Source organism: Lasioglossum baleicum, chromosome 1, assembly GCF_051020765.1.
Source record: "Lasioglossum baleicum chromosome 1, iyLasBale1, whole genome shotgun sequence".
In the NCBI taxonomy this organism is placed as follows: domain Eukaryota; kingdom Metazoa; phylum Arthropoda; class Insecta; order Hymenoptera; family Halictidae; genus Lasioglossum; species Lasioglossum baleicum.
Genome location: NC_134929.1, coordinates 4,809,544 through 4,822,713, shown reverse-complemented (window position 1 = coordinate 4,822,713; position 13,170 = coordinate 4,809,544). Strand labels below are relative to the sequence as shown.

General features: G+C 37.9%; 1 protein-coding gene across 1 annotated transcript; it reads right to left on the bottom strand.

Moving 5' to 3' along the window:
- Nucleotides 1-4,558: 4,558 nt before the first annotated feature.
- LOC143211062 (uncharacterized) lies at nt 4,559-6,019 on the bottom strand. Its single transcript, XM_076428486.1, has 5 exons — nt 5,990-6,019; nt 5,556-5,702; nt 5,221-5,390; nt 4,794-5,115; nt 4,559-4,591 (listed from the first exon to the last, which is right to left on the bottom strand). The coding sequence occupies exons 1-5, from the start codon at nt 6,017-6,019 to the stop codon at nt 4,559-4,561; spliced, it is 702 nt and encodes a 233-aa protein (XP_076284601.1).
- Between the last annotated feature and the right edge of the window lie 7,151 nt (nt 6,020-13,170).

Below are 13,170 nucleotides of genomic sequence, written 5' to 3'. Positions count from 1 at the left end.
TGAATACATGGCACACAAATAATTATTTATTTATTATTATAAATTTTTGAAATTACAAAATCCGGAAAATTTCAAGAACAGCAACAAATCAAAACGTACTTTACACTTTACATACTATTATTATATTATCTATGCAGATAAAGTAGTATGTTAATTAGATTACATTTTATATGTGACAATATTTGTTGAATGTAATCATTTTAATCTCAGTTTTTATGCCTGCAAATATCCAGAAGTTGCAGATTTAATAATTAATTAAACTAAACAAATTGACCAAAAGTTTACCTATTAACATCAATTTAGAAACGTGTTGCTAAGATTAATTGGCTTATCTTTTATATTTGTTATATTTTTGTTCATATTTTTATCTTTTATAAACATGAAATAATACGAAATAACAAAGGTTGTAATATATAGAATGAACATGATTTTAAAACAACTAAATTTAAAAAATCTTTCATAATTATTATAAATTATTATAAAAAATATCTTTTGACACGTTGTGTTGGTTGTGAGGCGTTTTTACCTCCTCGGTACATTTTGTATGCGTTGAATATAAAAAGATTTCTCAAATTTATATTTTACGTATTCTATAAAACATTACATGTATGAAATGTAAATATAAAATACATATTTAGTAAGAGAGTAAAAAGTAGTTTGGAAGATTGTACTTAAACAATTTTATTTTAATACAAAAAATCAATGAAAATTAATTAACAATTATTGTTTAACAAAACAGAAAAAATTTTATTTGTTAACAATTAAAATTGACTATTTTTTAAATGAATTTTAGTGCAAATTTCATCCCGATATCTCTTATGATTCAAGAGTTATAACAAAATGTCACTAAATTTCTCAATCCAGCCCACTGTGCGCCGCCTCCTTTCACCGGCCGCACGTCTCGCTCTCCGTAACGGCCCTAGTCCTCAGGCCCGTACCTATCCCAGACTGTATGAACTGCGCGTGGCGCATTAGGGCGACATCCGTATCAATAGGTTTCCACATTACCATCGAGGTCCTATTGTCAATGCGTTTTTTTTTATGTGGTATCCCCCGTAGGCCTATTCCACTCTGCTGCATGACAATTTATGAAATTAACTGTGAACAATCAACACGGAAGAGAGAGAGATAGAGAAATACTTTTTAATTGCATTGCCAAAATTTTAAACTGTCATTCAGACAAACTTCTTCGTGGACGTTTAGATGTACTCGGAATATCAGATATATCAAACGGAATATGAGATGTCGCGGTTCGCATCGTAGACGATAAAGAAGCGTCATTCAACCGGGTGCGCTTTTCCGATTTAATATTTCGCATTTTAGAAAACGAACATTCGCACAGATATGTCGATCCGAACATTGAAAAAATCCTAAGTGCGAAATTTCTGAGGAGAGGGTATCTCGATTCATTTAATATTTTAAAAAATTCGACACTATTTTCTTCCCTAGTCCTCGGAGGAACTTCTTGATGAAGATCGCGAAGTTCCTCTTGATACTCGGAAGCTTGTTCTTCGATTATGGCCGCGAGGGGGTTCTGGAAGAGTATGAAATCATTTTTAAGGGAATCGAAATCGGTGAAACGGTTATCGAACTCATTTATCACGGAGAGAAGAATATGGATGTAGTCGTCAAAATCGCATCTAGTGCTGAACTCATCAAAAATTATTTTGCACGACGGGAAGAAGGTAAAATCTTTCGGATCTGAACTCAAATGATTTTTAAAGACTATTAATTGGCTACGGAAAGAACTAATATGGGCATATAATTGACATGTGCTCTGCCTGGGTTTCTGCAATTTCAAATTTAGAGTACTTAAATGCGCGGCAAGGTCAACTATAAATGAAAGTTCGCAAAGGAAACTCACATCTGTTAATAAGAAAGAATATTCTTCGGAATTTAAAATGGAATGTTCTTGCAAGAAAAGGACAATGTCTTTTCTTACGGCAAAGAATTTACTCAAACATTGTGCTGCACTGAGCCAGTGTACTTCGCAATATAAAGGCACATCCGTATAAGCAGCCTTATGCGTTTGGAGGAAATCTATAAACTTTCTGTGTGACAGATGTTTATTTCCCCCTTTGATGGCATTGACAATTTTCGTTATCTTTTGCATAGCAAAAGATAATCGAACAGCTTTTCCGCATAATGCCTCCTGATGGATAATGCAATGAATCAAAGGAATTGAAATTTCGCGACTTCTAAATTGTCCGTGCAGTCCGGTTTTGGCACCTGTCATGGATCTTGCTCCATCGGTTACCACTGCAGAGCATTTTAAAAAATTAATTTGGAATTTATTCAGAGTCTGCAATTATTGTAAAAAAACAAAAAAAAATAAAAAAAAACAACGTGAGGGTTTTTTTGTTTGTCATCGAATGTTCTAGATTCGCGTCGCGTATTCTGCTGTGTCCTCGGCGACAAAACATTTGACATAATAAAGGTCGCGCGGGGTAGGCGGACTACTCGCTTGTCCGATGTATGTTTGTCGCGGCCGCCTAACGCGCCCGCTTTTTTTTTTTGTTTTTTTACAATAATTGCTACCAAAGCTCACTTTTCCACAACCTTTCATAGAGTCAGGATCGTTTGGAGCTGCGAAAGTGAGTATTTAGTTAGGAGACAGTTTCGGCAACAGTGGTGCGTAAATTTATTTTTGCTAAATTCGTGTATTAATTTTTCCTTCCGCTTCATTTTTTATAATCTCTTTTAAAATCAATATGTCGATCAATCAGATAAATTGCCCGGATTTTAAACAGAGTTGGGAAAATTTCTTTTTTTCAGTTATTGATAACCGTGTAATCTGCCTGCTTTGCGAATTTGAGCCTAAACATGCCACGACGCTCGGTATCAGGCGACATTTTTTACGTTGTCATTCCGAAGAATATGCTTCATACGAAGACCGGGAGAAATTAGAAGTAGTAGAAGGGCTCAAATTAGTACACAGGCAACGTTACACGGCAATTTTGGACATTTCGGAGGGTTCGCGTCCCTGTGATAATGTATTAGCACGCGAAGCTTCATATGTAGTTGCAAACTTGATCGCGAAACAAGGTAAGCCGTATACTGACGGCGAATTTGTAAAACAGTGCATTATAGAAACAATTAAAACATTTGGCAATAGTATAACGATAGAACAAGCTGAAAAAATTCCACTAAGTGCGAAAACGATGAGGTCGCGTATACTCGAAATAGGTGTCTCTAAGGAAGACAAATTAACTAGACTTTTAAACACCTGCCGTTATTTTTCATTATGTTTAGATGAAAGCACCGATAACAGGCATGCGAGTCAATTGAGCATTTTCGCTCGAATTGTTCAAGACGATTTTTCGTATGTCGAGGAGCTCCTAGACTTTGTAGCTTTACATGGCACAACGGCAGGTGTAGATATTTTTAATGCAATAGAACAGACTCTGAATAAATTCCAAATTAATTTTTCAAAATGCTCTGTAGTGGTAACCGATGGAGCAAGATCCATGACAGGTGCCAAAACCGGTCTGCACGGACAATTTAGAAGTCGCGAAATTTCAATTCCTTTGATTCATTGCATTATCCATCATGAGGCGTTATGCGGAAAAGCTGTTCGATTATCTTTTGCTATGCAAAAGAAAGTTTATAGATTTCCTCCAAACGCATAAGGCTGCCTATACGGATGTGTCTTTATATTGCGAAGTACGCTGGCTCAGTGCAGCACAATGTTTGAGTAAATTCTTTGCCGTAAGAAAAGACATTGTCCTTTTCTTGCAAGAACATTCCATTTTAAATTCCGAAGAATATTCTTTCTTATTAACAGATGTGAGTTTCCTTTGCGAACTTTCATTTATAGTTGACCTTGCCGCGCATTTAAGTACTCTAAATTTGAAATTGCAGAAACCCAGGCAGAGCACATGTCAATTATATGCCCATATTAGTTCTTTCCGTAGCCAATTAATAGTCTTTAAAAATCATTTGAGTTCAGATCCGAAAGATTTTACCTTCTTCCCGTCGTGCAAAATAATTTTTGATGAGTTCAGCACTAGATGCGATTTTGACGACTACATCCATATTCTTCTCTCCGTGATAAATGAGTTCGATAACCGTTTCACCGATTTCGATTCCCTTAAAAATGATTTCATACTCTTCCAGAACCCCCTCGCGGCCATAATCGAAGAACAAGCTTCCGAGTATCAAGAGGAACTTCGCGATCTTCATCAAGAAGTTCCTCCGAGGACTAGGGAAGAAAATAGTGTCGAATTTTTTAAAATATTAAATGAATCGAGATACCATCTCCTCAGAAATTTCGCACTTAGGATTTTTTCAATGTTCGGATCGACATATCTGTGCGAATGTTCGTTTTCTAAAATGCGAAATATTAAATCGGAAAAGCGCACCCGGTTGAATGACGCTTCTTTATCGTCTACGATGCGGACCGCGACATCTCATATTCCGTTTGATATATCTGATATTCCGAGTACATCTAAACGTCCACGAAGAAGTTTGTCTGAATGACAGTTTAAAATTTTGGCAATGCAATTAAAAAGTATTTCTCTATCTCTCTCTCTCCCGTGTTGATTGTTCACAGTTAATTTCATAAATTGTCATGCAGCAGAGTGGAATAGGCCTACGGGGGATACCACATAAAAAAAAAACGCATTGACAATAGTACCTCGATGGTAATGTGGAAACCTATTGATACGGATGTCGCCCTAATGCGCCACGCGCAGTTCATACAGTCTGGGATAGGTACGGGCCTGAGGACTAGGGCCGTTACGGAGAGCGAGACGTGCGGCCGGTGAAAGGAGGCGGCGCGAGCAGCCAGAGACCTGCGGAGTGTCATCCGTGCCGACCACTGCTTTATCCCTACGCCGCAAATTGTAATGGTGTGCCTGTCTTTTATACGCGTGCTCGTGGTTCTCCAATATCCAGTGCCTTAGCGACAGCAAATGTGCAACTCTCTTGTTCCAGGTATTATTGGAGGTCACCTCGAGGTCGACAGGGGGCTCCACGCTTGCCTTAACACACTTCGCCGGTCGTGGCTCTCGCCCGAAATTCAGCAACGCGGGGGAGGCCTGTAGGACGGAATGGTGCGCGGTGTTATAAGCGAATCTAAACTGTGGTAGATTGAGGTCCCAATCTCGGTGATTCCTACCGATATACGCCACAATCATCGTTTTAAGGATTCGATAAACGCGTTCGACTGGATTTGCTTGCGGGTTGTACGGGGGGGTTGTACGTAGCCGGATTCCTTACTGCTCCGCGAGTTCCCGACTACTTTTGTTGGCGAACTCCGTACCGTTATCAGTTAGTAGAACGTCCGGAGTTCCCCACCGCGAGAAGATCAACGCCTCGAGTGCCTCTGCAATTTTTGGACCGGTCGCTCTTCGGAGCGGGGTACACTCTATCCATTTCGTAAATAGATCCTATCACCAGGAGGTACACATTACCGGACCTGCTAGGCGTAAATGGGCCCATGATGTCAGCGGCTACCACTGACCACGGCATGTCAACACGGCGCCGACCCACATCAACCCCGGCGGGAGTGTTTGTTCCACCTTCGTGAGTTGACAGGTATTACAGCGTCTTACGTATTCGACCGCTGTCCTATACATGCCAGGCCAATAGTAGCGGGCCGCGATACGTTGGTACGTCTTTTCGACGCCCAGATGACCTGCTTGAAGGTTATTGTGCGCCTCCTGCAGGATCTCGGTTCTGCGTTCCTCCGGTATTGCCGCCTAGAAGTTAGCCCCCCACTTGTTGAATTAAACAATTTCAACAGTTGTGCTGAATTGTGCTATGTTTGTGCTATATTGTGCTCGAATATTATAACTATAATATGAAAAATAAGATGAAAAAATGAGAAAAACGATTTTTTGAGTAGCCCCCCACTTTTCATTTTTTTCAGTTTTCTCAATTGTGCTAAGTTGTGCTAAGTTGTGCTAAGATTGTGCTCAAGTATTACTTTAAAAAAATTATAAATAAAAAAGTTATGGTGAAAAAACGTTTTCGACATCTAATTAACGTTTAAGTTATCCAAACAGCATATAATCATATATCTGAGTTGTGCTAGCCTAGCACAAGTCAGCACAACTTTTAATTTCCCCAGCTCAACGATATAAAGGGCACTTTACTCTTGTGCGCTGCCCTTCGCGCTAAGGTACTTTTACCATTTTTGGTCTTTCTGGTCATCCGAACATAGTAATATTGCATATCTGAGTTGTGCTAGCCTAGCACAAGTCAGCACAACTTTTAATTTCCCCAGCACAACGATATAAAGGGCACTTTACTCTTGTGCGCTGCCCTTCGCGCTAAGGTACTTTTACCATTTTTGGTCTTTCTGGTCATCCGAACATAGTAATATTGCATATCTGAGTTGTGCTAGCCTAGCACAAGTCAGCACAACTTTTAATTTCCCCAGCACAACGATATAAAGGGCACTTTACTCTTGTGCGCTGCCCTTCGCGCTAAGGTACTGTACCATTTTTGGTCTTTCCGGTCATCCGACAAGCATAATATTGTATATCTGAGTTGTGCTAGCCTAGCACAAGTCAGCACAACTTTTAATTTCTCCAGCACAACGATATAAAGGGCACTTTACTCTTGTGCGCTGCCCTTCGCGCTAAGGTACTTTTACCATTTTTGGTCTTTCTGGTCATCCGAACATAGTAATATTGCATATCTGAGTTGTGCTAGCCTAGCACAAGTCAGCACAACTTTTAATTTCCCCAGCACAACGATATAAAGGGCACTTTACTCTTGTGCGCTGCCCTTCGCGCTAAGGTACTGTACCATTTTTGGTCTTTCCGGTCATCCGACAAGCATAATATTGTATATCTGAGTTGTGCTAGCCTAGCACAAGTCAGCACAACTTTTAATTTCTCCAGCACAACGATATAAAGGGCACTTTACTCTTGTGCGCTGCCCTTCGCGCTAAGGTACTTTTACCATTTTTGGTCTTTCTGGTCATCCGAACATAGTAATATTGCATATCTGAGTTGTGCTAGCCTAGCACAAGTCAGCACAACTTTTAATTTCCCCAGCACAACGATATAAAGGGCACTTTACTCTTGTGCGCTGCCCTTCGCGCTAAGGTACTTTTACCATTTTTGGTCTTTCTGGTCATCCGAACATAGTAATATTGCATATCTGAGTTGTGCTAGCCTAGCACAAGTCAGCACAACTTTTAATTTCCCCAGCACAACGATATAAAGGGCACTTTACTCTTGTGCGCTGCCCTTCGCGCTAAGGTACTGTACCATTTTTGGTCTTTCCGGTCATCCGACAAGCATAATATTGTATATCTGAGTTGTGCTAGCCTAGCACAAGTCAGCACAACTTTTAATTTCTCCAGCACAACGATATAAAGGGCACTTTACTCTTGTGCGCTGCCCTTCGCGCTAAGGTACTTTTACCATTTTTGGTCTTTCTGGTCATCCGAACATAGTAATATTGCATATCTGAGTTGTGCTAGCCTAGCACAAGTCAGCACAACTTTTAATTTCCCCAGCACAACGATATAAAGGGCACTTTACTCTTGTGCGCTGCCCTTCGCGCTAAGGTACTTTTACCATTTTTGGTCTTTCTGGTCATCCGAACATAGTAATATTGCATATCTGAGTTGTGCTAGCCTAGCACAAGTCAGCACAACTTTTAATTTCCCCAGCACAACGATATAAAGGGCACTTTACTCTTGTCTGCATTAGAAGGACTTTCCTTTGAGCAATGATCCTATGAATTAGTATCATTATTGGAGTGTTTGGGAGAACTGTAGTCGTGGTTTTGAATTGCCGGATGTCACGAAAGAAAGATGTAGGAAGGGTATATGAAGTATGGAAAAAGGACAGTCTAGAATGTAACGGGAAACTGAGTGTATGTTGTATAAATATGTTCTTAATAAATGGTATGTGCAAGATGATAGTGGCAATGGTGAAGTAAATGAGATTATACTGGACAATGTACACTTGTGAAGACGACTAAGGTACGTGACACGTAATTACGGGTGTTTAGCTCACAGTAGAAACGTAATGATCTGTCGATCATGATAGACAGACGATAGTGCCGCGGTCGATTTACGCAGGCCTATTGATACATGTGTACTTACCATTATGGATTATCGGTTTCGGAAAGAATTAAAAGTGGTAATTTTGAATTTGTTCGAGAAGGAGATAGCACCGTGCGTTCGTTAGGACGATCGGTGAGTTGTGCATAGGGAAACTCGGGGAGATAATTGAAATTTTGGCCTTTTATGTGTGTGTGACTTATACAGAATATTTTAATACACTATAGCAATAGTAATGTTTCTTTTCCAAATCGGTAATACAAATAGATTAGATTATTTTACTTATGTAAAAGTATACAATAGCAGGAATACATATAACGTAATAACATAAATACATATAACGGCACATAAATAATGCAAATATATGAGCATGTGGTATATATATTTGTAATGTATTATTTAATACTATTATTAATATTATTTTTCATAACATCATTATTTTGAATTTTAATTTATATACATTATATAATTTATATATATTAGTTATATTACAGAGCATAGGTATATGAGCCCTATTAAATGTTGTCTTCAGTCGTCTAGTTCTCTGCAGGTACTTCGAAACTGAAAAGAAGTTGTACTATCAATATGCATGGAAATGTTAAATATTATATTAGAGATTATAGCTATTTTTTTTTTTTTTTTTTTTTAATTGTTTTACGTGCAGGGTGTAAAATCTTTATGACATGCCCCGGGATCATCGCAACCCCCGGGTGCGTGGGGACTCCCCCGCCTGCGCCCACGAACTTAATCAGGTGGCGCGTGCATTGGCCTCTGGTGCGCTTGTGCTTAGTAGTGCAATACACAGGTCACACGGGGTATACCCGCACTAAATCTCATCCTACACGGGACTCCAAATGTGGCGAGAAGAGGTGGCCGGAACTACCCAGGGCTTTTCCATCGGCCTGGGTGTAGGTATATGAACTTCTTTGAAACGTTGTCTTCAGTCATCTAATTCTCCTCGGCTACCTCAAAACTGTAAGAAGTTGTAATATCAATATGCATGTAAAAGTTAAATGTTATATTAGAAAGTATAGGTATATGAGCTCTTTTCAAAAGTTGTCTTCTGTCCTCTATTTCTCCTCGGCTATCTCGAAACTGTAAGAATTTGTAATATTAATATGCATGTAAAAGTTAAATTAAATGTAATATGATTTGGATATTGAAACCCAACTCCTACCTTTACACTCTTCCACGCTTGCTGTATAATTCATTTTTTTTTAACAAGTTGTCTTCTGTCCTCTATTTCTCCTCGGCTATCTCGAAACTGTAAGAACTTGTAATATTAATATGCATGTAAAAGTTAAATGAAATATAATATGATTTGGATATTGATACCCAACTCCTACCTTTACACTCTTCCACGCTTGCTGTATAATTCATTTTTTTTTAACAAGTTGTCTTCTGTCCTCTATTTCTCCTCGGCTATCTCGAAACTGTAAGAATTTGTAATATTAATATGCATGTAAAAGTTAAATGAAATATAATATGATTTGGATATTGAAACCCAACTCTTACCTTTACACTCTTACACGCTTGCTGTTTAATTTATTTTGATGTACAGACAAGCTACTGGATTCACAGTATTTTCTCCGCTAACTGCTTGACATTTTTTTAATAAATCGTTGAATAGAATCCATTTATCTCCATAAATGGCATAAGCGGTGTAATGGCCTACTGATGTTGCTCTGGTTCCACCGCTGTAGTGTATAATTCCAACCAAGGAGAATGACGTAGTTCCAATCTTAATGTTTCTTGGAAATGTTTTCAATTCTATTTTTGCATTTCTATCACCAATGCATTCCAGAAGTAAATGAGAATTAAAATTCAGGTTCACATTGACGTCGTCTCTACATTTTTTGCAGGTTTTGTAGTTACAATTTATATATTCTTGAATCGCCTGCGCAATAGCACGGTATCCATGCGATTCAATCGTTTCAAAGTCGAGGTTTATCAGTGTTATATTTCTTGTTTTTGTTGTTTTGCAATTATTGCATTCTTTCTGCAATGTACAACTTGAATCATCCTTTAGAAGGTGCTCGCACAATATGCACACATTCGAAATTGCATCTATCGTGGTAACATTGTACTCCTTTTTAGTGACAAAATGTCCAATTTTTCTTAAGATTGATGCTCGTTGTCGATAAATTGACTTAACTGTACCTTTATTTATAAAATTTTTAATAAATATAAATGTTTCTGTTGTAGCATTCTGTATAGTGTCGTAGAATGCTTCGTGCATGCATGCAGCAGCAAATAATTGGACAACACTATCGAACCCGCACGTGTTTAATACAACGACTCTATTTTCTCCATCATTAAAAGATTCGCAAATGTTTCCATTCTGTAACATTGCGATGTCAATTTTTTTTCTCTTGCAAACTCCTGCAAAATCGGGCCGAGGTTGGAGGTAACTTCTTTTATAAGTTTTCTTGTCGTTTTTATTTCGCCAATTGTGTTCATGACTTAAATCAGAGTGTTCATTTTCTGATGTTTCGTTCGTAAATATGGTATCGCATTCTTTATTGATATTTGCGTCAGTAATTTCGTTCAGTGCCGAAATTCTACGTGTTTGTGCAGTTTCTTCAATAATATTTGTATCTCGGGTTTCGATAAAATGAATTTCATTTTCTTCATTCTTCTTTTCCATTTCGTTTTCTATATTTTTAGTTTCATTTTCACATGTAGGTAATTGTTCCGCTGCTGTTAATTTTGCACGTCCAGAAAATGATTGTAAGTGCAATGTTACAAATTTATCGATGCGCATCGGACGTGTAGTATTTTTGAACAGCCGATGTTTACAGTCGTTGAATTCGGCCTCCACTGCGGAAGATGTTGCAGTTGATGTTCCATAAGTAAAAATGGGCTCCATAATTTTCGAATATAGCGGGAAATATAACAACAACGCTATTATTCGCTTCCCTATTCCTATGGCATAATATGGGTTCACATTCTGTCCCGGATTTTTCAATGCATTATTTTTTGCCATTGTTACACATTCAGCAGAGAAATTTTTCCACCATGCATTAATATTGGAGGCGCTCTTCGTTTCTTCCATTTCCGTATCAGATTCATGAAAATCATCTATTCTATGTTCCGTCTCTTCTTCATCTTCAATGATTTCACGCGGAACTATATTCTGGGTAACAACTTTCTGTAATGTTTTAAAACATTTCCCTGCATAAGACGGATTATTATTTGTAGTGTTCCCGAACATTTCACTGTTTGAAAGAACAATAGCACATTTTGTTACTTCCTGGAATTCTGTGAAGTCTGTGATTTTCGTCAGAAATGCCATAACTGTTATGTAAAATATGCGCACTTGAGGATGAACACCTTTTAATTCTTTCCATCTTGCAACCATGTGGATAAAATGAGAAACGTCTAAGCGCAAAAATGTAGATGGCAGATTTTTCGTTTCTTCACTTAAACATACGAAACACTGTGACAAGTAGTGTTCCAAATTTCTGCATTGTCCAAATGCTCTAACGATAGCTCCTATCAAAGCTCGATCAAAATCACAAACTACTTGTTTTGGTAATGGAAAATTTGATTTGTGTGCCATACCAATTCGTATTATTTCTAGCAGCCAAAAATGTATCGTGTTCGTATTTTGTGAGGCGCTCAACATTTGAAATACTGGCATATGTGAGGTTTTAGTTTTGGTGACAACTTGATATAAATATATGTGGGAAGATAATTCTCCTGATGGGTTTTTAAATTTTTTTATCAAAGAACCAGTTCCGTCTATACAGATATATTTCGAATTTTGAACGAAAATTGAAGCTTGTTCCGGTGTCCAATAGTGCACATAAAATGGATCTAATCCAATGGCGTGTATTTGCCCTGCATGCTGATTGTACTTCATGACTTGTAAATTATGAAGCGGATCTGAAGCTGTAATCGCTAGACTGATCTTCTCGCGTTCTTGTTTCGCTTTTGACAATATTTGATTTTTAGGTAAATGCGCTGGTTCTGGATCACCGAATTTCATTAATTTATTAGCTTCATTTCGACGCCAAATGCAAGGTAAAATATTTCCGTCTAACATGTTTTTGGATACCTCGATTCTTCGATATCCTTTTAAGTGACGCTTTTTTGTGTGTGTTACGGAAGCATCGAAATTTTCGATGATGCATTCCATGAGGACATCTTTTCCGGATTGTGGTTTATTTACTACTATCCCCGAAAAGCTGCAATTACACTCCGTGCAAGCGGCCACGATTTTTAAATAAATTCCTGTCTCCGACATTTTGCATCGTTTAAATGATAAGGCACATGGTATCCGTATCTGTTGCCATAATTGGTCAAATAAAACATCAGTCCAAATATTTTTCAATAATACATTATATGTTCTTTCTGTTAATTTTGTATCTGCGTAATCTGCTCCTACAGGACCCATTGCTAGCCATGTTTTGAATGGCAAAACCAATTGTAATTCAATTTTTTCGTCACTGCGCGTGTCATTCAAACTACATTCCGATTCATTTAACACAGAATTTGATAGTTTTTCAATGCCGTGATATGTAAGAAATTTATTCCAAAGATCATATCTATTTCCTTGAAGGATGGTGTAAAGGTATTTTGGCAATAATTTTTTGCCAAATTTCTCTTCAAAATCCGCACTAACACATTCGTATACTTTTGCACTTGGAACAACAGGTTTTCCGCACGAATCCGAAAGAATCTTATATTTTTCTTCTAAAATTAGATGCAATAATTCCACTGCGTATTTTGCCATATTAATAATACAACAATTTAATTGCACTATCACAATAATTCACACCGTTAAGACCGTGATTGTGTTTCTTGTTAAAGAATATGTTTTCTGGTGGAATAAAACACTTTTAGTGAAATATCCTGCCTAAACCGACTTTAGCGTCGAACTGAGCTCCCGACTCTCCTCTTGTTCGTCGCTTCGGCTGCCGATCGTCTTTTTGATAGCCGATCGTCACTTCGATGTTCGATGTGACGCACGCCACCCGTTACATTGTAACAATATGATTGAGTTTTTCGTTACGCCGTGTTTTACTTCAACATTTCTCGTACACTGTTTGCTTTTGAGAAGCAAGGTATATATTTTTAATTAAATAAAAATGACAGTTATTATTCGATATTCTCACTTCTAAGGCTAGGCATAGACTGAC

Coding starts and splice junctions, on each gene's coding strand:
- LOC143211062 (XM_076428486.1), bottom strand. CDS start 6,019: ATGATTATATGCTGTTTGGATAACTTAAAC. Junction 5,391..5,555: donor ATAGGACAGCGGTCGAATAC/GTAAGACGCTGT, acceptor TCCTGGTGATAG/GATCTATTTACGAAATGGAT. Junction 4,592..4,793: donor GCACGGATGACACTCCGCAG/GTCTCTGGCTGC, acceptor TATCCCCCGTAG/GCCTATTCCACTCTGCTGCA.